General features: G+C 45.2%; 2 protein-coding genes across 4 annotated transcripts in view; one reads left to right on the top strand and one right to left on the bottom strand.

Moving 5' to 3' along the window:
- Window positions 1-21,383, bottom strand: part of IDUA (alpha-L-iduronidase) — a 55,641-nt gene that overhangs the window by 24,819 nt on the left and 9,439 nt on the right. The window contains exon 2 of one of the 2 annotated variants that reach the window (XM_029053870.2): window positions 4,060-4,240. The exons of the other annotated variant lie outside the window; for it this stretch is intronic. The gene's annotated coding sequence lies outside the window, so the exon portion shown is untranslated. The remainder of the gene's footprint in view (window positions 1-4,059; window positions 4,241-21,383) is intronic. 2 annotated transcript variants of the gene reach the window in all.
- Window positions 1,928-20,117, top strand: SLC26A1 (solute carrier family 26 member 1). 2 transcript variants are annotated; one of them, XM_007672823.4, is made up of 4 exons: window positions 1,928-2,118; window positions 2,196-2,352; window positions 14,804-15,437; window positions 17,353-20,117. In XM_007672823.4, exons 3-4 carry the CDS (start codon window positions 14,838-14,840, stop codon window positions 18,874-18,876), a joined length of 2,124 nt encoding a protein of 707 aa, XP_007671013.2. In that variant the 5' UTR covers window positions 1,928-2,118; window positions 2,196-2,352; window positions 14,804-14,837; the 3' UTR covers window positions 18,877-20,117. The 2 variants fall into 2 exon arrangements, with proteins under 2 accessions (XP_007671013.2, XP_007671012.2); XM_007672822.4 differs by lacking the exons at window positions 1,928-2,118; window positions 2,196-2,352 and adding an exon at window positions 9,779-9,994.

Here is a 21,383-nt window from a genome sequence, read left to right as displayed (position 1 = left end):
CTGTAAATATATAATTTTCAAATAGCTGTATCCATTTGATTTCCTGCTACATGGCTTCTCTGGGTCATTACCATAGCAATTATTTCAGGAAAGAAGCACTGTAACAAAAGAAATGCATATTGGAAGGATATATAGACTACATTGGAAGAGTAAAGATTCTTTGTTGACTCATTTCTTAATTGACCTATTTCTGTTTGTTTCTTAGAACTGCTTTACAGTACAGTGTGTGTTTGTGTGTGTCTGTGTATGCGCTCTTGTGTGCAGACATGTGTGAGAAAGATGGAGGGGGAGAGACAAAGCACCAGTAAGTCCCGGGGCTGAGGTGAGTTTTTGTGCACTAGGGAAAATGATCACTACAGTCTTCTTTTTAAAAATGGTAAAAATCTGAGCTAATGATACTGGTATATGAAACAAAGCACCTCAGTGTGACAGTCTTTAGGGAGTTTAATCTTTGAGACCATTTATTTGCAGAAACCTGAATCGTGCTGCCTGAGCAGGAGTAATTTGAATAAATCAATTCACAATGGGATTCATTGCTTCCTTCAACCCCCCCCCCCACCCCATAAAATATGTTTTTTACACAGATATTTTGTCAACATAATGAGGAAATTCATTACTAGGAATGCATTATTTATGCTAAATATCCATACCAGCTCACGAACAGATTGCATTCATCCTCCAGCTGCAATCATTAGTATGAAAATTTCCTCACATAGCTGCTGTGAGACTGGGAGAGTGAGAACGTTTCAGGCTGACAGGATTGATCTCCTGAGGTCCCTTCTAGCTATCTGGTTCTAAGATTCACATAAAAATAATAAGACGGATGCTTTTCCCTTCAGGGGGGTTGAATGAGCTTTCATCCACCTAAGGAGTCGGCTCGGAGTTGGCTCTTTGTGAATTTCCAAGGGGTGAAAGAATGCTATCACTCCCTCCTCCACCCCCCACCCCAACACTGGGAGTACATAATGCTCTGTGCATACTTTGTATCTCCAGGTGTAAATAGGTGCACTGTATTAAGTGCTTGGGAGACTAAAACTCAACAGAGTTGGTAAACACATTCCCTGCCCACAGGGAGCTTACAGTCTAGACTCTCTGGTAGCTCCGTAATGCATCTGATAGAAATACGTTAAGTAGGCGCATTTGAGGGTGGCGGAGAATGACTGAACTGTGAGTCCCATATGGGACAGGGACTCTGTCTGACCTCATTAACTTGTATCTGCCCCAGCGCTTAGAGTAGTGCATGACACATACCACACGCTTAACAGATACCCTAAGAAGAATAGGAATAATTCTGCATTTAAAATTGTAAGTGGAGAAAAGTTCTCCTCCCCTCTGTAGCACCCTTAAAACCTCAAATCGGGGAATTGGCCATTACAGGCAGGAGTTTACTTTTTGCTTACCATCCACATTGCCTGGCATAACAGATACGTTTTTTACGTGAAAAACACTGCAAAAAGAAATAGAACCATAAGAATACCGGATCCTGAATTCCTTATTTCATAATATGAAAACGGTGACCCCAAGCTACCGAAGCACAAACTAAGATCCATTCTATAATATGGGGGTGAGGGAGGAGAGTGGGTGAAGAGAGCAGATCTGGAAGGTGGGGTGAGTTGGAGCCGTGAGGAGCTTTTGCTTGCTGTGGAAAGGAGATGGGGAGCGAGGGGAGGGTTTTAGGAGGAGCAAGAGGGATTTTAAATAACCCCCTCTGCCCTGCCATCAGCGAAGTACAATTCAGAGTCTCTGACTTGAGTCTCCTGAAACACCCTTATTCTTTTCTGTTCTTGGGTCTCAGCGTTAGGGATGTTTCTGGTGGATGAAAAGGCCCTCCCTTCCCCCTCCCTTAGCCCCCTCCCCCACCCGGACCCCACAGGAGTGAAGCCTGGACCAACTGTCAGAACACTGGCAGTTGGGCTGTTAACTGAAACGATGAGGTGTCTCCTGATCGTTTTCTTACTTTGGTGTTGTCCTTCAGAGCATTTCATTTCTGAAGTGACTCGTCCTGTTAGTAATTTATTCCTATTTTCTATTACATTTTGAGTCCCTTATGGAACAGGGACCGTGTTTTATGTGATTAGCATACATCGATCTGGCACTTGGCCGAGGATTGAGCCCAAGGTAAAAGCCTAATAAATATGATAATAATAATAATTACACAGACCCATGAGTAATCCTAAAATTGCTTTGTGTTTCAGGAAAAAAAACCTTTAAAAATGCATAAAATAAAGCCAACTGGATGATGTGAGCTAATCAAATAGATGGAAGATGATGGAATGCCCCACCTTCCTTCCTTCATAAAACAGGCATATTTTTCCCCAGAGTCATTTGGATGGCTGTCAACATTCACACTGTGTAAGTCGGCATTTTTTAATCACTGTATTAAGTTTTCATCTCTCAGGTGTCAAAAGTAAAGTGGGATGAGGGATTGAGCAGGCTGACCTGGTAGAAAGAGCACGGGCCTGGGAGTCAAACGACTTGGGTTTAACTTCCAGTTCTACCTCTTGCCTGCTCTGTGACCTTGGGCAAATCACTTAATTTGCATGTGTCTCTGTTTCCTCATTTGTAAAATGGGGATTAAATACCTGCTCTCCTTCTTAGGCCGTGAATAATCGTAATTATGATAGTTGTAGTAATAATGATACTTGTTATGAACTTACTATGGGCCAAGCACTGTTCTGAGTGCTGGGGAAGATACATGTTAATCAGATTGGACACAGTCCTTTTCCCACATGGGGCTCACAATCTAAGTAAGAAGGAGAACAGTTGTGGGGCAAGGTCTCTGTCTGATCTTTTTATATCTACCTCAAGGCTTAGAACAGTGCTTGGCACACAGCAAGTAGTTAATACCACAGTTGTCATTGTTATTTAGGTGATTATCTGGGTCATTCTGTCATAAATGAAGTCTGGGCCAATTATCTGGATACTTGCTTTCCTTGTCATCATCAAAGAACATTTAAGACCTAGTGTCCTGATAGTAATAATGACATTTTTCAGCACTTGTAATACGCAAGGCACCGTATTACTGTATGCACAGCACTGTATAGGCATTGGGAATTTACAGTAAAAGGCCTGGTTCCTGCCCTTGAGGAGCTTACAATCTAATTAGGGGGACCAACAGCACTCTGACATCACCTTTAAGCACTCAGTCTGCTTAGAACAGTGCTTGACACATAGTGTTTACCAGATTCCATAATAGTAATAGCTCTCTGCCTACTTGTCCACTCTTCTCCCACTATACCCCAGCTCACATGCTTTACTCTTCTCAAACCAACCTATTCATTTTATCTCAATCAATCGGATTTATCGAGCGTTTACTGTGTGCCAATCACTGGCCTAAGCGCTTGGGAAACTACAGTATAACCAAGTTGGTAGACACGTTCTCTGCCCACAGTGAGTTTACAGTCTACAGTCTCATGATCCTCTCTTTCACCACCAGCCTCTTGCTCACACCCTCCCCTTTGCCCTCTGGGGAGAGGAGGATGGCTCACTCCTCTCTCCATTTTTAAAGTCTGTTTGAAATCTCATCTCCAAGAGGTCTTCCCTGACGAATTTCTCATCTCCCTACCCTATCCCCGCAAAATGCTATTTCAGCACTTGGCTACCCTTATCCTCGTATTCTCCTCCTTCCTCCTATCTGTAATTTATTTTAATATCTGTCTCCCTCATTAGATCATATGATCCTCAAGGACAGGGATTCTGCCTACTAATTGTTCTGGTTCTGTGATCTCCCCAGTGCTTAGTTTAGTTCTTTGCATACATTAGGTACTAAATAAATACTACGGATTGATTGAACGATTGGGTAGTCTGCAGATAGCCTTTCCCAGACAGTTGGGAGAGAGGGAAGAATGGGCAGAGAGAGATGGCAAATGAGAGAGGCAAAGGCACAGAGATGGAGGAGAGAAAGACATGGCGACAGAGAGAGGTGACCTGACCATAATCCTAAATACCAGGAAGGTTCTAGCAGGGGGCAAAGGAGACCAATCTCCAACATTGAATGGCTAGTGAAAAGAGTAGAGGGTACTAAACAGCCTGTTATGTGTTGGAACTTCTTATTCTTACCTTCATGGTCTCTTGTAATCTCCTAGGGAGCCCACCTTTAGTGTCCTTCCAGGACATTATCTGTGGAATGGCTCTGGCTGGAGGAGGTCTTGGTGGTCTTGGACCTTTATTTCCTGAGCTTGGACAGTAGTCGGGGAGCTGGAGAAGTCAATCGTTTGCCAGCACTGGAGTCAGCTGTGAGCTGAGGAACAGCAGTTAAGAGTCAGGTGTGGCCCTGGGCCATTTTGGAGGCCCAAGGAGAATCCAATAACAAACTGCATCTGTATGGACAGAACCCTACTCATTCAGATTCAAAATGATTATGGCCATTTGGCTGTTTTCCAATCCCCATAGGGTTTAACTGAAAAGGGAACAGGTCACATTTGTGCCATTAAGCAACATTTTTGTTTTTTTAAATGAGTATTGGTTTTGCTTAGTGCAACCCTGGCATATTAATTTTAATTCTTCCTCTGCATTAACTGGTAGGGGGATCTTGACAAAGAAAGCAGGATGGCCTAGTGGAAAGAGCATGGGCCTGGGAGTCAGAGGACCTGGGTTCTAATCCAAGCTCCACCTACTGTATGCTGTGTGACTTTGGCAAGTCACTTAACTTTTTTGAGCCTCAGTTAATTTATCTATAAAACAGGGACTAAATCCTCCATCCTCTACTTAGATTGTGAGCCCTATGTGGGGCAGGGACTGTGTACAAGCTGATGATCTTGTATCTACCCAAGTGCTTAGAACACTGCTTGACACATACTAAGTGCTTAACAAATACCATAAAAAAATATTTAACCTTAGTTAACTAACTCATGGGGCAATTCACAGCTCAAATTAGGGCCCCATCCAGATTAGACAGAGGGGTTCAGCATCGAATAAAAAACCCAATCTGGTAATCTTTCATTCATTCACTCAATCATATTCATTGAGTGCTTACTGTGTGCAGAACACTGTACTAAATGCTTGGGAGAGTACGGGACATAAATGTGAGCAAAATGGTTCTTAGGGTCTTGTGGAATCAAGGAGATTTAAGTTACCCCAACTGCGGTTCCCTACAATAGGTGACAGCAGCAAATAGAGCAATTTAGCTTTGCAGGCTAAGTTTCTCTACTTGCAGCTGCTACCTCTCCTAGGATTCCAGGTGTTACCTGTGGCCAAAGGGAGTCTCCTGAATTTGACATCTGGAGGTTTTTTTCCGCAGACTATTTTAGACCTCACTTATTACTATTATTATTCTTGTCAAGATTTTCAGGTTACTTTTCTAATCCCGGCTCTGTCACTGAGCTTCTCTGTGCCCCAGTTCCCTCATCTGAAAATGGGGATTCAATACCCATTCTCCCTCCCTCTTAGACTGTGAGCCCTATGTGGGACAGAGACTGTGTCTGATCTGCTTATCTTGTATTTACCCAGGTGTTTAGTGTGTTGCTTAGCAGGTAGTAAGCACTTAAGAAACACCACAACTATTATCATTATTATTGTTGTGTTGTCCCTGGAGTTATCCTTAAAATTATTTAAAATATCTGAGGAAACAGAGCTGGGGGCAAGGGAGTACAGTACCATTATCTTTATTGTAATCATCATCTTCAATTATTGAAGGCTCACAGGTTGTGATTGTTAGAACCGCCACAGTGCCTACACTCAAGGATCTTACAACCTAATAGAGGAGACGGGACAGACAAACACATACATTCAACATGAATGTATTCATAAAATATGATCATTACAAAAATGAGCTGAAATGTAGAATAGGCAATGAATTAGATGGGAAATGTAATTAAGGAATTAATTGTAAATGTAATCAAGGAAAACTTCCTGGAGTAGGTGGGTCTTGAGCTAAGATTTAAAAGAAGGGAGAGAGGTGGTGTTGCCAAAAGGAAGAGGAAAACTTTTCCACACAGAAAAGACAGTTTGGGCAGGGGTTTCGAGGTGAGAGGACAATGCTTAGTACAGTGCTCTGCAGAACCATTTAAATGTACAGACACTTTCTCTCTCTCTCTCTCTCTGTCCTCTAACCCATCTCTTCTTTCTGTTTCCACATCTCTGTCTCAGTCTCTGTGTCTGAACCCATGTGCCTAATTCGCCATCTCTCTCCCCTATCTCCCTCTCCTTTTTGTGTCCCTCCCTTCAGTCTCGACTCTGTGTGACTCTCCCTCTCTGCCAAAGCTAGCTTTCTCTTATCCCACTGTTGAGGAAATAGGTCACCTTTGGTGGTGTTCCCGGGGGAAAGGACATGAAAATAGGACCCAGAAAAATATGTGCATTTAATTTTCATCTTCCCTTTTTGGGGGTTGATGAGGAGGGTGTGAAATGTAGTAATTTTCTGCTATTATAGGAGGGCATTTCAATACAGAATTTAATTATTGCAAAGTAAAAGCTACAACCCTCAATTCATATTGCCATATGCGATAACCACCATATTATCTTGTGTCCTTCAGTGTTGAAGACCCCTGAGAAAAACTGTCCCAAACCACATCTGGCAGTGATCTGAATTGATTTAAATGGTTTTGCTTTTTTCCAGCAAAGCTAGCAATCTAACTACTGTATTACCTTATCAGTACTCTGCCCATTTTTCTACAAAGACATCAGGAAATTTGGCTGGATCCCAGGAGTACTTACATTTCAGAGAAACCCACCGAGACAACCGAGACAGCACCTGTACTTGAATTTCTGCCCAAATCTGGTGAAAGAAGAGAAAGCCAGGAAATAACTGACCCTCACTGGGGAGCTAAGGTGATCCAGTTAAGTGACCAGTTTGGGGAATCACACAGAGGGCCCTGAGTTAGATGTCTGCCCAAGCTGAAACACCCTGGGGCCTAACCTGGCCTCTATCCGACGTGAAACTGTTGGCTTGGCACAGATATGCACTTGCCCCTATGGACTACTGGGATGTCAAAATTCCACAGCCCCAGGGATAAGTGGGGGCCTCTACCTGCCTGGGCCACGAATGGCTCTACTGCAAACTCCCATCTTGTCACTTCCTTCATCTTTCAAATACCTCCAGGATAGGCGATTCCACATGTTCCCTCTGAAACCAATCCTGAGTTAAAAACACTCTGTAGAGGGAGTTATTCTTTTGTGTTAATGTAATCTTCCCTACTCCAGTTCCAGTCCATTTCCTCTGGTTGTCATATACATCAATCTCTAGTGTAGGAAATAGGTTAGGGAGCTCCATACTCTCCATATACATGCCTTTGGAGAAGCAGAACTCAAAGGGGTCCAGTTTGAGAAGGGCTGCTACTCTCTGAAAGTGCTGCTCTGTAGCCTAACTCTGCAGAAAAGACCCAAAGAATTCTCGGCTCTCAAACAAGCCCCCTTGGAAAATACTCTCTCGGTTTCTCAACTCTCCTTCCTTTTTTCACGGTCTTTTTGGCTATATTTTCTTTTCCTTGGCCATTCTCTCAGGCTCCCCTCTTTATCTCAGGGCACAGAGCCATCTCTCCCTGGGAATCTCTCTTAACCTATCCAGCTTTTAGAAACACCTCTTCCTTTCTCCCCACTAAGTTTTTTGAAGTGGGGAGCACTTGCAACCATTTTTATCCAGTGATTTCCATTCTATTCCTTATGTATTCAACACACAGTTAGCATATGGAAGAAGACTCTTCTTCTCACCACAGTCTTCCTGAGTGCCTGTCCAAGCTCAGAGAGTACAAACTAGCCAAATGAATAGGGGGAGAGATTGGGAGGTTTCAGCATCACTGAGAATGGGGATACTTGGGTCCCTGACTTGTTGAGTGACGTACAAGCGAGTGAACAGCATTTCTAAGTGCATGCAAAGGTTTCTTATGTGCAGGATCGATTTAGAGCTAAAGTGACTGCAACAGTGCTGATGTAGTGCGGTAATGCCATAGCTCGACTGGCAGAGCCTTGTTAGCTGCCGTGGTCTTTGCTGCCCACATTCCCAGCTATTTCTCGGGATTCCCGTGGGGCTTGTCCACCTCACAGAATGCCCTAGGTGATTCTGGGATCAGAAATCTTCGCCGCTGATGGCATCGGAACCATCAGAACTGAGGCTAGAACCCAGGTCTCCTGATTTCCCGCGCAGTGCCCTTTCTATCGAACCAACAGCAGATTTCCGGTTCCAGATTAAACCACTTATTTCCAACACACCTCAGTGAGCCCAATGTTGCCCTTCTTGCCTAGACAAGCCAATCTCTTCTCAGACACAGAGGAGAAAACCCTCCCTCTGGGATTGTCCTCTTGAAGCAGGCAATGGATTTGAGGAAAAATTGGTTTCCTGATACTGGTAACTTCCCTCATCTCCAGCAAAATAGCTTCCCTGACATAGATGCCAACTCCACAAGGGCAACGGAAGACATTTATCCCCACAGGTTTCAAGTTGTGGGGATGAAGGCATAGTCTTTTTCCTCCCACAGCTTTTGAGGCTGGGCTCCCATCTTTACTCTTTCCAGGTCTCTGCTTTATTTTTTTTTCCTAATGATAGTTGTTAAGCACATACTATGGGTCAAACACTGTTCTAAGCACTGGGGTAGATACAAGTGAATTAGGCTGGACACAGTCCCTGGCCCACTTGGGGCTCACAGTCTAAGTAAGAGGGAGAACAAGATAACTGAGGCACAGAGAAATTAAGTGACTTGCCTAAGGTCACACAGCAAGCATTTGACAAAGCCTGGACTAGAAGCCGGTTCCTCTGACTAATGGAACTGATAAGACCCTGACTCTTTAGCTCTTTGGAGCCTGCTACTCCCGTGCCCCATCCCTCTTGCTTTCCCCTCAAAGCCCCACCAGCTCCCTTTCTACCCCCACAATGAAAATGAAAAATTGCTGCACTCAAACCCTAAATTCAAATTTGTAAAAGCACTGCAGTGTAGCTGTCACAGGATGTGAGCAGGGGGAGCTAGAGTATGATAGGAAAACTCTCCAGTTCCACTCATCATTGACTCCTTCTCTGTGCAACCCAGAGAGCATACCAGCCAAACAGCCTCTTGTAGGACCGCTCTATATGTGGGTAAGCGCTCAATAAATATTATTGAATGGATGAAGGGAAGGAAGTGATTTTCCCCACTTTGTATAATCCTGGGTTGAGATACTCAGGTTGATACTTTTTCTTCAAGAGGGAGAGAAAGCATTCTCATTTTTATCAATGCTGGTTTTCATTCTGAGTGGCCAGTTATCCATAGCACTATAGTGGAGGTGGAGGGCTAGGGGAGCAGACCATTCTAAAAGACTATTTTCCTGAATCTCTGCATTAAATGAAAGGGACAAGACTGTTCTTCCTTTGCACAGAAAGACGCTTGGCCCGGGATAGAAACGACAACCGCATCTGGACAGCGATTCTGGCATCTGGGTAAAACCCTTCTCTCCCAGGAACTGGAATAAACTGCCAGTGGCTTAAGGCCAACAGTTTGGAGGGAAGAATTTGGGAGGGGGATGGAGAGGACTGTTCTCCCTTTAGCAACCCAAAAGACTTATGCTCCTGTCCTTCTGGGCACTAGAGGGAAAATCCTGCTCCCAGGTGCTCACTTCTCATAGATAGTGAGCAGGCAGTAACCATTACTATCAATCAACATCATCTGTCCTCTCACACTAAAGCGAGATTATCTCATTAATTACATTTCAATTGTGTTCATCAGGCACCCCCAAAATCCTCATTATTCCTGAGTCTATGATTATTGTACAACTAACTAGATTACCCTTTCACTTAAGATCTGTCTTTGAAAGATATCAGTCAGCAGTCTCCTAAGTAAATAATTGAACTCTCGGCAGAGAAAAACACCAACTAGCAAGTGTTAGTGTAATTTGAGGGTGTCCACTCCAGGAGTCTGGCTCTTTTATGTTTAAAACAGAACTGTCCGCTAGTTTGAGGCTAGTGAGACAATCTTACGGTACTTATTGTGGACTGGCTACGAGCATTTGGCGATTGATGATGAAAATAAGTGGAACTCGAACTAGGATTGCATTTCCTGATGCCATCACTGTACCTTCAGGCTCAATTTAGGTAAGAATTATTTTGTGGTATTTCTTTGCAAATGGGAAAATCCTTGTTTACCAAAGAATTTTTGGAAATGGAGCTAATTACTTTCAAGCATTTTTCTAGTAAATGCTGGGAAGTATATGAAGTTATTCACCCACATAATTGTTGACCCACAGCTTTCTAAAATCTGGTTCAATCCCAGAGTTTCAATGCAATTGTCTGGTTAATATGTCTGATTGAAACTCTAAATAAGCTAGAAGATGAGCTTTTAAATAATTCTGATTAAAAAAGAAAAACAGTTTCAATTCAATTTCACTGGAAATTGACATTAACTTTTATTTCATTACTTAAATAAAGATCGCTTTTAAAGCACTACAGTTCCAGAAGTTGTAAATTGTAGCCACCTTGGAATCATGTTTAAAAAATTTTTATGGAACCTGAGCTGAAGCTAACCAGAAAAAATATTTCCAGTAAAACCAATTTTCCAAGTGGACAGGTTTGTATTGCTTTGAATTGTTTCTTGCTTAAACCAGAAATAGACTGGAATAAAACCAGTCATGGCTATACCAGAACTGTAACTAAGGTGAAAAATTCATTTCAAATCTTCAGTTAAAATGATTTTCAACATACAAATTATTTTACATTCTAACCAAACGTTCGGTTAGGATTTAATTTTAACCAAACAAAAAGGAAAAAAAAAACCCTATAAATTTTGTTACATATTTTCCAAGCCAAAAAGGTGTAGTGTTTTGCAGAATCACTTTTGACCACATTCAATCAAAATCGCTTTGGATTGAGCAAACAGGAGTGAGACCATTTGCAAAGAACACAGTTTTTGGGTTGCATCTATGTTGCTGATAAATTAATTCATTAACTGAATACTGCACTGTTTCTCATAGGAGTTTAAGGGTCTGTATCAAGGGCTTAACACTTGCAATATTAAACATTTGCAACTCACATTTTTAGCATTAGATCAGTAACTGCAAAAAGATGGTTGGCTGTGTGAGGATGCTACAGATTGCTTTAATGGCTAAATAGTAATAACACTCATTGCTCTGTAATGCTTCAGGGAATGTTAGAAAGTGCTTTCAAATCCATCGTAAAAAGCACATTTTAAAAAAGGCAGATCAGTTTGGCTTAGGCTTAGCAAATCCAATTTTTTTTTTTTAAGAAACAATCTTTCCAGTGCAGAGGCGGAACTTGGGACTAATCCCAGAGAGTGCAAGATTCTCCAGGTTAGAGCTCGGAAGAGTGCAAGAGACACCTTCAGGGGTAGGGGTGGGAAAGTCACATCCCCTCAACTCCCTCCCCTATTTTTCACTTGAAGCAGGAAAAAACACCTGCTTCACTTGGAGAATTGCTCCCTGGGCAGCTGCTGCTCACTTCACTGTTCCTCCGTGAACCCCTCTGAGGTCCATTAAACAACTGTTAGAAGGGGAGCAGAGAAGTGGTAGCCATGGTGATGGCAGAATTGCCAGGAACATGGCCCTTCTGACCAGATTCCCCTCGAAGAAACACCATATTCATTCAATCGTATTTATTGAGCGCTTACTTTGTGCAAAACACTGTACTAAGCACTTGATATATTGTCTTTGCACTGTGCAAAGGGATGGTGCTTCATTTCCTTCACCACCAATCAATCAATGGTATTTATTGAGCACTGACTGTGTGCAGAGTCCTGTACCAAGCACTTGGGAGAGTAGAATGGAACAGAGTTGGTAGACACGTTCCCTGACCACAGTGAGCTTAGAGACTAGAGGAAGTCTAAAAATAATGCCTACAGGGAGACCCCTCCATCATCCAAATTATAAGATCCTCTTCTTCCCCAAGGGGACAGCATTGGGCTCACAGCCCTTTCAACTCCCACCACTCCAAGCACTCAAGAAGACGAGACACTGAGATGCACAGAATGGCACACGTACGCTGAGCACACAGTGTAACGTGATGACATCATACACATCATTTTGAGCAAGCACCCCGACCTCACTGGACCCCAGGCGTTTCTCTGGGGGTGACAACTCTTGGCCCTCCAACTCGATCCACAACCATGGAATCCTTTTCCTATATTCCTCGGAACGTGGGTGCCAGACATTGCAAAAAAAACCCCTTAAAGCACGTGGCAAAAAATATAATAAGGTAAAATACGAATAACAGTAATACTAATTGTGGTAAGAGCTTCCTATGTGTCAAGTGCTGTGCTAAGCACTGGAGTAGTGACGAGATAATCAGATCCCACGTGGGACCTTCAATCTAAGTAGGATGGTGAAAAAGTATTGAATCACCATTTTACAGATGAGGAAACTGAGGTACAGAGAAGCTAAATGACTTGTCAAGGTCACACAGGAGGTACGTGGCGGAGCAGGGATTAGAACCTAGGTTCTAATAAGAGTATTAGAATAATATTGAATAATAACATTCGGGTACATATCTTTAAATTATTAATATTAATGGCTGTCTCCCCCTCTAGACTGTAAGCTTGTTATAGGCAGGGAATGTATGTACTAATTCTGTTGAATTGTACTCTCCCAAGTGCTTAGTGGAGTGCTCTGCACATGGTAAACGCTCAATACTATTGGTCAATAAGAATAATGTTATAGAAGCAGCGTGGCTTAGTGGAAAGAGCACCGGCTTGGGAGTCAGAGGTCATGGGTTCTAATCTTGGCTCCACCGCTTTCAGCTGTGTGACTTTGGGCAAGTCACTTAACTTCTCTGGGCCTCAGTTCCCTCATCTGTAAAGGGGGGGCAGGTAAGACTGTGAGCCCCACGTGGGACAACCTGATGAACTTGTATCCAACCCAGCGCTTAAAACAGTGTTTGGGACATAGTAAGCACTTAACAAATACCATTATTATTATTACTGTTACGAAAACAGAAACCCACGATTCACAAAAACACTGACAACAGGAACCTAAAAAGAGATGAAGATAGAGGCTTGGGGTTATTGGGGGGTGACCGGAGTGATTGGAACCAGAATCCTTATTTGGGAAGGCTTTGGGTGGGGGGGGTTTGGATAGATTATTGACAGAGGATTGGGACATGGTCAGAGGAGGGAGTGGGTATTCCAATGTCCCTTTCAGCCAAGCCCTGTAGCTGTTGTTTGTGCTAGCTGATAGTTAAAGGGACAGGAGCAAGCCTATGGAAAGAACCAGCAGAAAAGCACTTGAGGCCTCATCACCTTCAGATGTGAGGACAGGGGCCCGGAACAAACATTTTAGCTCCAGCAGCCCCACACTCCGCAGCATCTACAGCCCTCTTGTGAGAGAAAATATTGAATATTTAATTTAACTCGGTAATGTTGAAGGGACTCTAACCCCTGGCAGACTTATATTGGGACATAAGAGAAACGCTAGTCTACAAAGCAATGGCCCCGTGGCCCCGGCCCAGATCAGCATCAGTCTTCCCAGTCCTGACATTAGGTTTTGGAACAGAGCAGTACAGGCACTAAACACATGTCTGAAGAAATGGAATTACAGGCGCACCACAGGATACAACCTGGTCTCGGGCCTTGAAAAATGTGGTGGGATAGTGGCCTACGCTTACCGATAGACTCGCGTGAAATCAGTTAGGTTCTGTTCCAGAACCAGCCCACTGTGACGGCTCGACACCGAAAATCATTCACTACCCCCATCCTGCCCTTCTCTGTTCCTGCCAGCTTTCCTGCACCCCAAACTCAGGCTCCCCACCTTACCCCGTTATTATTTTTCTTTCTCTAAACTAACCAGAGCGGCAGCTGTCACTGCCTCTCCCCTTCCCCTTATGCTTGAAGCCCCGCCTCCCCATCTGGGCCCAAATTATGGAAACGGGAACAGGAAGGAAGGAATGGGTGATAGTGGCAGTGATTTGGGTGGGTACTGTGAAACCTCTACTCCCAACCCCCATCCTAAACCGGTCCAAGCCAACCCCATCTCCATTTCCACAGCTGGGGGTGGGAAAGTGGAACTACAAGTAGGAGGCAGGGGGTGGCGGAAGGCAGTGGCTGTGAGCGGCACCTGCCATCATTACGATTAGTTTAAAAGAGACAGGGGAAGACTATGGAGAGGGAAGGCCCAAATAAAGGATATAATTGTGGCATTACTAAGTGCTTACTTTGCACTAAGCACTGGGTTAGGTACGAGGGTACGAGATCGGACACAGTCCCCTTTCCACGGGCTCATGATCTATCTTATTCCCCTTTTACACACGAAGAAGCTCAAGGTCAACTGACTGACAAGCGACAGAGCCGGGACTTGAACTTGGGTCTCCTAACTCTCAGGCCCATGCTCTTTCCACTTCCTCAGGGAGGCAGTTGGGAATAGGAGTGGGGTAATAATAATCGTGGTATTTGTTAAGCGCTTACTATGTGCCAAGCACTGCACTGTTCTAGGCACTGGGGTAGACACAAGGTAATCAGGTTGGACCCAGTCCCTGTCCCACAAGGGGCTCAGAGTCTTAATCCCCATTTTACAGGTGAGGTAACTGAGGCCCAGAGAAGTGAAGTGATTTGCCCAAGGTCACACAGCAGACATGAGGTAGAGTCAGGATTAGAACCCACGTCCTCTGACTCCCAGGCCCTGTGTTCTTTCCAATAGACCATGCTGCTTAGCGAGGGTGGGGCAAGGGGAGGATGCGGGGTCGGGGCGAGGGGAGAGAATGGACTTCCCGGAGGTCATTGGCTGGAATGTCAGGGACAGGGTCCGTACGTCAAGGTGAGTCAGAAAACAGTGCAGACCATCTCCCCGGGTTGCATATACGGTACACCTGTACATGGATAAAAGCAGGTGAGATGAGGCCTGGTGTGTTTTAGATTGAGCCCCGCTGACAACTGAACACGAGACAACACTCTTCCTCTTTCAGGCCCACAACTGCATGCTTAGCGCCCGCCTAGGAAATGGAAATGCAGAGCGAGTCCATGGCCGTGGAGAATCATCTTCAGTTTCCTGTGTTAGTGCAAAGAAGTCCTCCTGGCGAGGGAAGCACGCGAGAACGGATCAAAGCAAAGCTGAGGAAGAACTTTGTCTGCACAACCGGGAAGTTGAAAGCTATGATCTTAGACTTCTTCCCCGTAGTGGGGTGGCTTCCACACTATCGGTTCAAAGAATACATCTGGGGGGATATAATGTCGGGTCTCATTATCGGGATCATTTTAGTGCCACAGGCCATTGCTTACTCTCTGCTCGCCGGCCTGAAGCCCATTTACTGCCTTTACACGTCTTTCTTTGCCAACATCATTTACTTCACGATGGGAACTTCTCGGCATGTTTCGGTGGGCATCTTCAGCTTATTGAGCCTCATGGTGGGCCAAGTGGTGGACAGAGAACTGCAGCTGGCAGGATTTGACCTGAATGATGATATGCCGGCAGGGAACGCCAGTGGCATGAACTTAACAACTGTCCCCTTGACTCTCGGAGGAATGGGCGTGGAATGTGGGAAAGAGTGTTACGCAATCAGCATTGCTACAGCCTTAACTTTTCTTGCCGGAGCGTATCAGGTAAGATTTCCAATAGAAAGGTCGACGGTAAGGCGGGCACAGGTCACTTGAGGAGTTTTAACCTACAGCTCGGGGCAGTAACGCTACACTATGGCAAATTCAGTATGGTCATGGTGATTTTTTTTTCTCACTAATTAGGGAAGAAATACCAACCGGACAGTGCACGGGAGCCTGGGATTGAACGATCGGAACTTTTTTGAAGACTGGATTTCTTTAGCAAGGGCATGGAGGAAGGCAGTGTCTCTGCTCATGCCTGTAATTGCAGAGAGGGGCATGGAGGTGGTGGCATTTTCCAGCTGCAGATTCAGGCAGTGGCCCAGAAGTAGCCACTCTGGCCCCCTATAAATTCACTTGCCTTTGGTTTTCTTTTTTTTTTTGCAGGGGGGTGGTATTTGTTAAGTGCTCACTATGTACCAAGCATTGTACTAAGTGCTGAGATAGCTGCAGGTATATCAGGTGGGATACATTCCCTGTCTCACGTGAGACTCACAGTCTCCAGAACTTTTCATCTAGGAAGCAGGTGTTCTCATCTAGTGGATAAAGAACAGGCCTGGATATCAGAAGGACCTGGGTTCTAATCCCCGCTCCACCACTTGTCTGCTGTGTGATGTTGGCAAATCACTTCATCGCTTTTCTGTGCCTCAGTTACCGCGCCTGTAAAATGGGGATTAAGACTGTGAGCCCCATGTGGGACATGGACTGTGTCCAACCCGATCAGCTTGTATCTACCCCAGTGCTGAGTAGAGTGGCTGACACTTAGTAAGCGCTTAACAAATACCATAAAAAAAATTGGTAGAGGCTGTCAGGAACAGTAATTCTCCCTTTCATCCACTATAACCCTGGTTGGAGGAGAGTCTCCACAAAAGGGTGAAGAGAAAGTGTTCCCTTGTTACTGTGCCTAGACAGGGCCTGGTTTCTGCACCCTCTCAGATGTAACCGAGCGACCGCTTCTTGGTTCCAACTTACTGAAAATTCTTTTGCCTCTCAATGATCCCTTCCAGACCAGAACTTTAATTTCATCGATCATTGATTCTAAAGATTGCTTTTTTCCCCCCTTCATAATGCTGCAAGTCACAGACTCCTAGACTTCTAATAAGTGGTTAGTTAGATCACCCTCGAGTTTCCAGTATAGGCTCATTGTACTGACTGCCGGAAGGTGACTGTAGGCTCGTTGTGGGCAAGGAACGTGTCTACCAACTGTATTCTAACGTTCTCTCTCAAGCGCTTGGTACTGTTCTCTGCACACAGGAAGCGTTGGATACATCCCGTGGACTGATCGATGTCCCAATTAAAGCAGGGCAGGCTCAAAATTTCAGGGATGAGCATCTCAGTTGATGGGAAGGATGAAGGGGCGGGGATGGAGAAGACGGGGAAGGGAAGCCGCAGCTGCTCTGCAAGGTGGGTACAGCCACTGGGCACAGGCCAGCCGAGAGATGGCCCCAAGTGGGCCGGATCTCCTGGGACCAACATTACTGCCAAGAAGGTAGAAGGGCTAGTACTGGCCCTGGGTGAACTGGCCCATTCTGGGAGGTCTTTCCACAGCAGGGGAGCAGCAGAGGAAATAAGTGAGGACCTCCCCTCACCCCTCTCTGCCTTCTTTTTCCGCTTCTTCTTCCCCCTTTCCCTTATCTGGCTCTGAGCCCCTTTTCTGCCTCCAGTTCATTCCTCCTAAGGTGACCAGGTTTCTGGCCAGCATTTGCCTAAAAAGGGACTAGTCATAGGGCAGAGGGAGACAGTTGCTATTTCCCAGAAAAGTGGGCTCTTTCAGTTGCGCTGATTGGCTCCCGGCCCCACACAACTCGGCCGAAAAATGAGTCACCCTCAACATGGCATCGCCCTACATTTTATTACGAGTTGTTTTCATGCCTTTGCTCAATTGGCTGATCATCTACGGGGTTTCTGTTTTCATTTTTAGGTTCTCATGGGACTTTTTCATCTAGGTTTCATCTCAATGTACCTCTCAGAGCCTCTGCTAGACGGTTTTGCCACCGGAGCATCTTTAACAATCTTAACGTCCCAAGTTAAGTACCTCTTTGGAATCAGAATTCCACGCCATCATGGCTACGGAATGTTCCTCGTGACCTGGATCAATCTCTTTCAAAATATCTCACAGGCCAATGTGTGTGATGTCGTAACAAGTGCCATTTGTCTGGTTGTGCTGGTCGCTGCCAAAGAATTAACGGACCGGTACAAACAGCAGCTGAAGATCCCTCTTCCGATAGAGCTGATCGTCATCATTGTGGCCACTTTAATCTCCCACTACGGGAATTTAAATGAAAGGTATGCCTCAAGCATCTCTGGGGAAATTCCGACAGGATTTATCGCCCCCAAAGCGCCAGACTTCCAGTTAATGCGACGGGTCGCTCTGGATGCCGTCCCCCTCGCCGTCATTGGCTTTGCATTTACGGTGTCCCTCTCAGAGATGTTTGCCAAAAAATTTGCCTACACTATCAAAGCCAATCAGGAAATGTTTGCAATCGGTTTCTGCAACATAATTCCATCTTTCTTTCATTCTATCATAACCAGCGCGGCTCTCGCAAAAAGCCTCGTTAAAACGTCGACGGGTTGTCACACCCAAGTGTCGAGTGTGGTGAGCGCGGTGGTGGTGTTGTTGGTGCTGCTTTTCTTTGCACCCCTCTTTTATTCCTTGCAAAAATGCGTTTTGGCCTGCATCATCATCGTCAGTCTGAGAGGAGCCCTTCGGAAATTCAAAGAAGTAGCGAAGCAGTACCGCCTGAGCAAAATCGACACGTTGGTTTGGTGCGTCACGATGGCCTCTTGTGCCTTAATCAGTACAGAAATTGGACTGTTGGTAGGTGCTGTGTTTTCGATCATGTGCATCGTCAGTCGCACGCAGCGGCCTCACACCGCCCTGTTAGGGCAGATCGAAAACACGGTCTTCTACGAAGATGACAGGGAATATGAAAATCTTTTACCTGTGCTCAAGATCAAGGTATTTCGTTTCGAGGCACCGCTCTACTATGCGAATAAAGACTTCTTTGTAAGGTCTCTCTATAGAATGACAGGGCTAGATCCCGTCTTGGAAACAGCAAAGAGGAAAAAGGGGGCAAAAGGAAAGAGGATCCACCCTGAAAAGGGCAATGAGGAAGAAGCAAGTTGGAAAGGACTGAGCCAAATTGATACGACCTCCTCTCTGGTCCCAAACCAGGTTGATTTTCAAACCATCATTATTGATTGCTCTTCGGTCCTCTTTTTAGACACAGCTGGCATCAACACATTTAAAGAAATAGCGAAAGACTATAAGGAAGTAAATATCGCCGTTCTTCTTGCTTGTTGCAATCCCTCCGTGATTGACTCTCTGAAAAGGGGTGGCTACTTTGGGAATGCTGAAATCACCAAGGAACTGGTGTTTTACAGTGTACACAGTGCCATTCAGTTTGTAAGAGAGAGAGAGGGGATGGCGGACTCTACCGTTTAGATTCCGGGGGTTAATCCCGGGCAGCCTCTCAAAGCCTTTAAAGCGGGGTTCCGATGCTCATTTGTGATCTCTAGTGTCCACGTTAGTGAGGGTTTGTAGTGCCATCCCCGAGGAGCCCAGTCCCAGGATGGTTCAAGGGAGGGAAGGTGGGAGAAACCGCTCAGGCGGTGGAGCAGCAAATTAAGACAACCCATTCAAAATGGACTTGTTTGAGGAAAAGTCGCAAAACATTGCTTTAAAGTCAACACTGCCAAGACTAGGGAAAGAAGGCCATGGTAATGATTGAGTCCAATTCGTCACTCTTCCCTCACAAAAGTGCAGTGCCATGCTTCCTTCCCAGGGCGGGCTGGGGGGGAGGGGGCGGCGGGAGGTGAGGAAACTGTTCCCCTGGAGATATCGGCCATGGTACAGCTGTCAGGCCATTTAGAAAGCAGCATGGGAAAACCTCAGAGCAGGCAGAGAGGCAAAATGACCAGAACACCCAACAGGTCCAATCTGTGTCCCTCCCCGCCTCCCAGCCACGCACCCTTTTGGAGTGTGTGGTGGGTTTGAGCTCGTGGAGAAGGCTACTTCCATAAACTCAGAGTGGCTGGCTTTCGGTGGGTTTTCAACAGCTTCAATAGCTTCCACGAGGAAGCAGGTCAGGCAGAATTATTGTCATCATTATTATTATTAGTAGTAGTAGGTCATTCCTTTCCAGGCTTTAACATGTTTAGAGAGCTATTAAATGTCCTGGTTCAGAGCCGGAGTGTGCAGCGTGACAAGCGAGACGAGGGAGGCTGCGCTCTCCCATTGGCAGTTTGGCTGCTCTATTGTTTCAGGCACAAAAAGAGAAGCTGTGGAGGCCTACCAGCTTAAGAGTAATTCTTCTCTCCTCAAACTGGACATAACCTTGGCTCAGGGAGATACTCTGTAGGGGAGAATAAAAGAGACTTCTCCTTCTCAAGCCCAGGGTTCCATCTCTGACATCTTTCCAAAGGCAAAGGAGTGAATTGGGGGATTCACTTTTACCACAAGCTGAAGTGATAGATTTCTATTCTCCGTGTCTGCTCACCAGTCTGCACTGGTAAGAACCTTTCACCGAGGACTTTTTTTTCTTTTTTTAGCATAGTTGTTTTTAAATAAAGGATACTGTATTTTGGTGTGAGTGGAAAGAGCAACCATCCTGCTGTCAGTGCTTCTTATAAAAAATACTAAGGATTGAATAGCAGAGTCAAAATAAAATACCTTTCTTTACACTCTTTTCTGCCTATTTTATTAAAAAATAAACAAATCCTAGTGAGGTCCGGCAGGCTTGCAACTCGAGGAAGGCGGACATAATTTTTGCTAGCATGGTCTAAACCATGGGTGGGCAATTACTTAGACCCGAGAGCCACTTAATATGCTGTAGGAAGCTGTTGAGGGCCGTGTGCACTGGCCCAGTACCGGTTATTAAAATGATAACAGTCACAGCATAAAGAGCCCTTTTATGTCACTTTCACACAAATTCACACAATGCTGATATTTAGTCTCACTTTTGCTGGACACCACGGTGGGCTGGATGGTGCCCCTGAGCTGTGTTTTGCCTTTCTCTGGGCTAAGCACATTTCCAGAAGAAAATAAAAGGACAAATGAGTACTCTCCAGGACGATTTATAAGGTTTTTGCAGAGAGTATAGACCAACGTGCTTTTAGCTCTTCTTGGCTCTTTGTCACGGCTGGAGTTCTTCCTTGGAGTTCCTCGGGCAAAAGAGAAGCAGCGTGGCTCAGTGGAAAGAGCACGGGCTTTGGAGTTAGAGGTCATTGGTTCGAATCCCAGCTCTGCCACTTGTCAGCTGTGTGACTGTGGGCAAGTCACTTAACTTCTCGGTGCCTCAGTTACCTCATCCGTAAAATGGGGGTTAACTGTGAGCCTCACGTGGGACAACCTGATTACCTTGTATCTACCCCAGCGCTTAGAACAGTGCTCTGCACATAGTAAGTGCTTAACAAATACCAACATTATTATTATTATTATATTCTTAATGCACAAACAGTTTTCCATATCATTGATCTGGCCAGGTATCCATACCCCTGAACAAGAGAATGACTTGGCTGTCATTCTAGAAATATGCTCCTTTTTCAGGCCAGCTGGGAGAGGGGGGAAAGCAGCCTGGCCCAGTGGATAGAGCATGGGTCTGTGAGTCAGAAGGATCCGGATTCTAATTCCTGCTCTGTCGCTTGTCTGCTTTGTGATCTTGGGTAAGTCACTTGACTTCTCTGTTCCACGGTGTCCAGCAAAAGAGCAGCACTGTGTGACTTTGTATGAAAGTTACCTCATCTGTAAAATGGGGATTAAGACTGTGAGCCCCATGTGGGACATGGACTGTACAGAGGCAAAATGACCAGAACACCCAACAGGGCCAATCGGTTTGTGTCCCTCCCCGTCTCCCAGCCACGCACTCTTTTGGAGTGTGTGGTGGGTTTGAGCTCATGGAGAGGGCTATTTCCATAAGCTATGTCTACTGTGATCATCTTACTACAGTGCCT

This window comes from Ornithorhynchus anatinus, chromosome X3 (assembly GCF_004115215.2).
Source record: "Ornithorhynchus anatinus isolate Pmale09 chromosome X3, mOrnAna1.pri.v4, whole genome shotgun sequence".
NCBI lineage: Eukaryota > Metazoa > Chordata > Mammalia > Monotremata > Ornithorhynchidae > Ornithorhynchus > Ornithorhynchus anatinus.
Note: the sequence above shows the minus strand (reverse complement) of the source record. Positions and strands in the feature narration are given on the sequence as shown.

Excerpts from the sequence above, each read along its gene's own strand:
- SLC26A1 (XM_007672823.4), top strand. The coding sequence starts at position 14,838 with ATGGAAATGCAGAGCGAGTCCATGGCCGTGGAGAATCATCTTCAGTTT. Across the intron at positions 15,438-17,352 it reads TTCTTGCCGGAGCGTATCAG|GTTCTCATGGGACTTTTTCA; the intron begins GTAAGATTTCCA and ends TTTCATTTTTAG.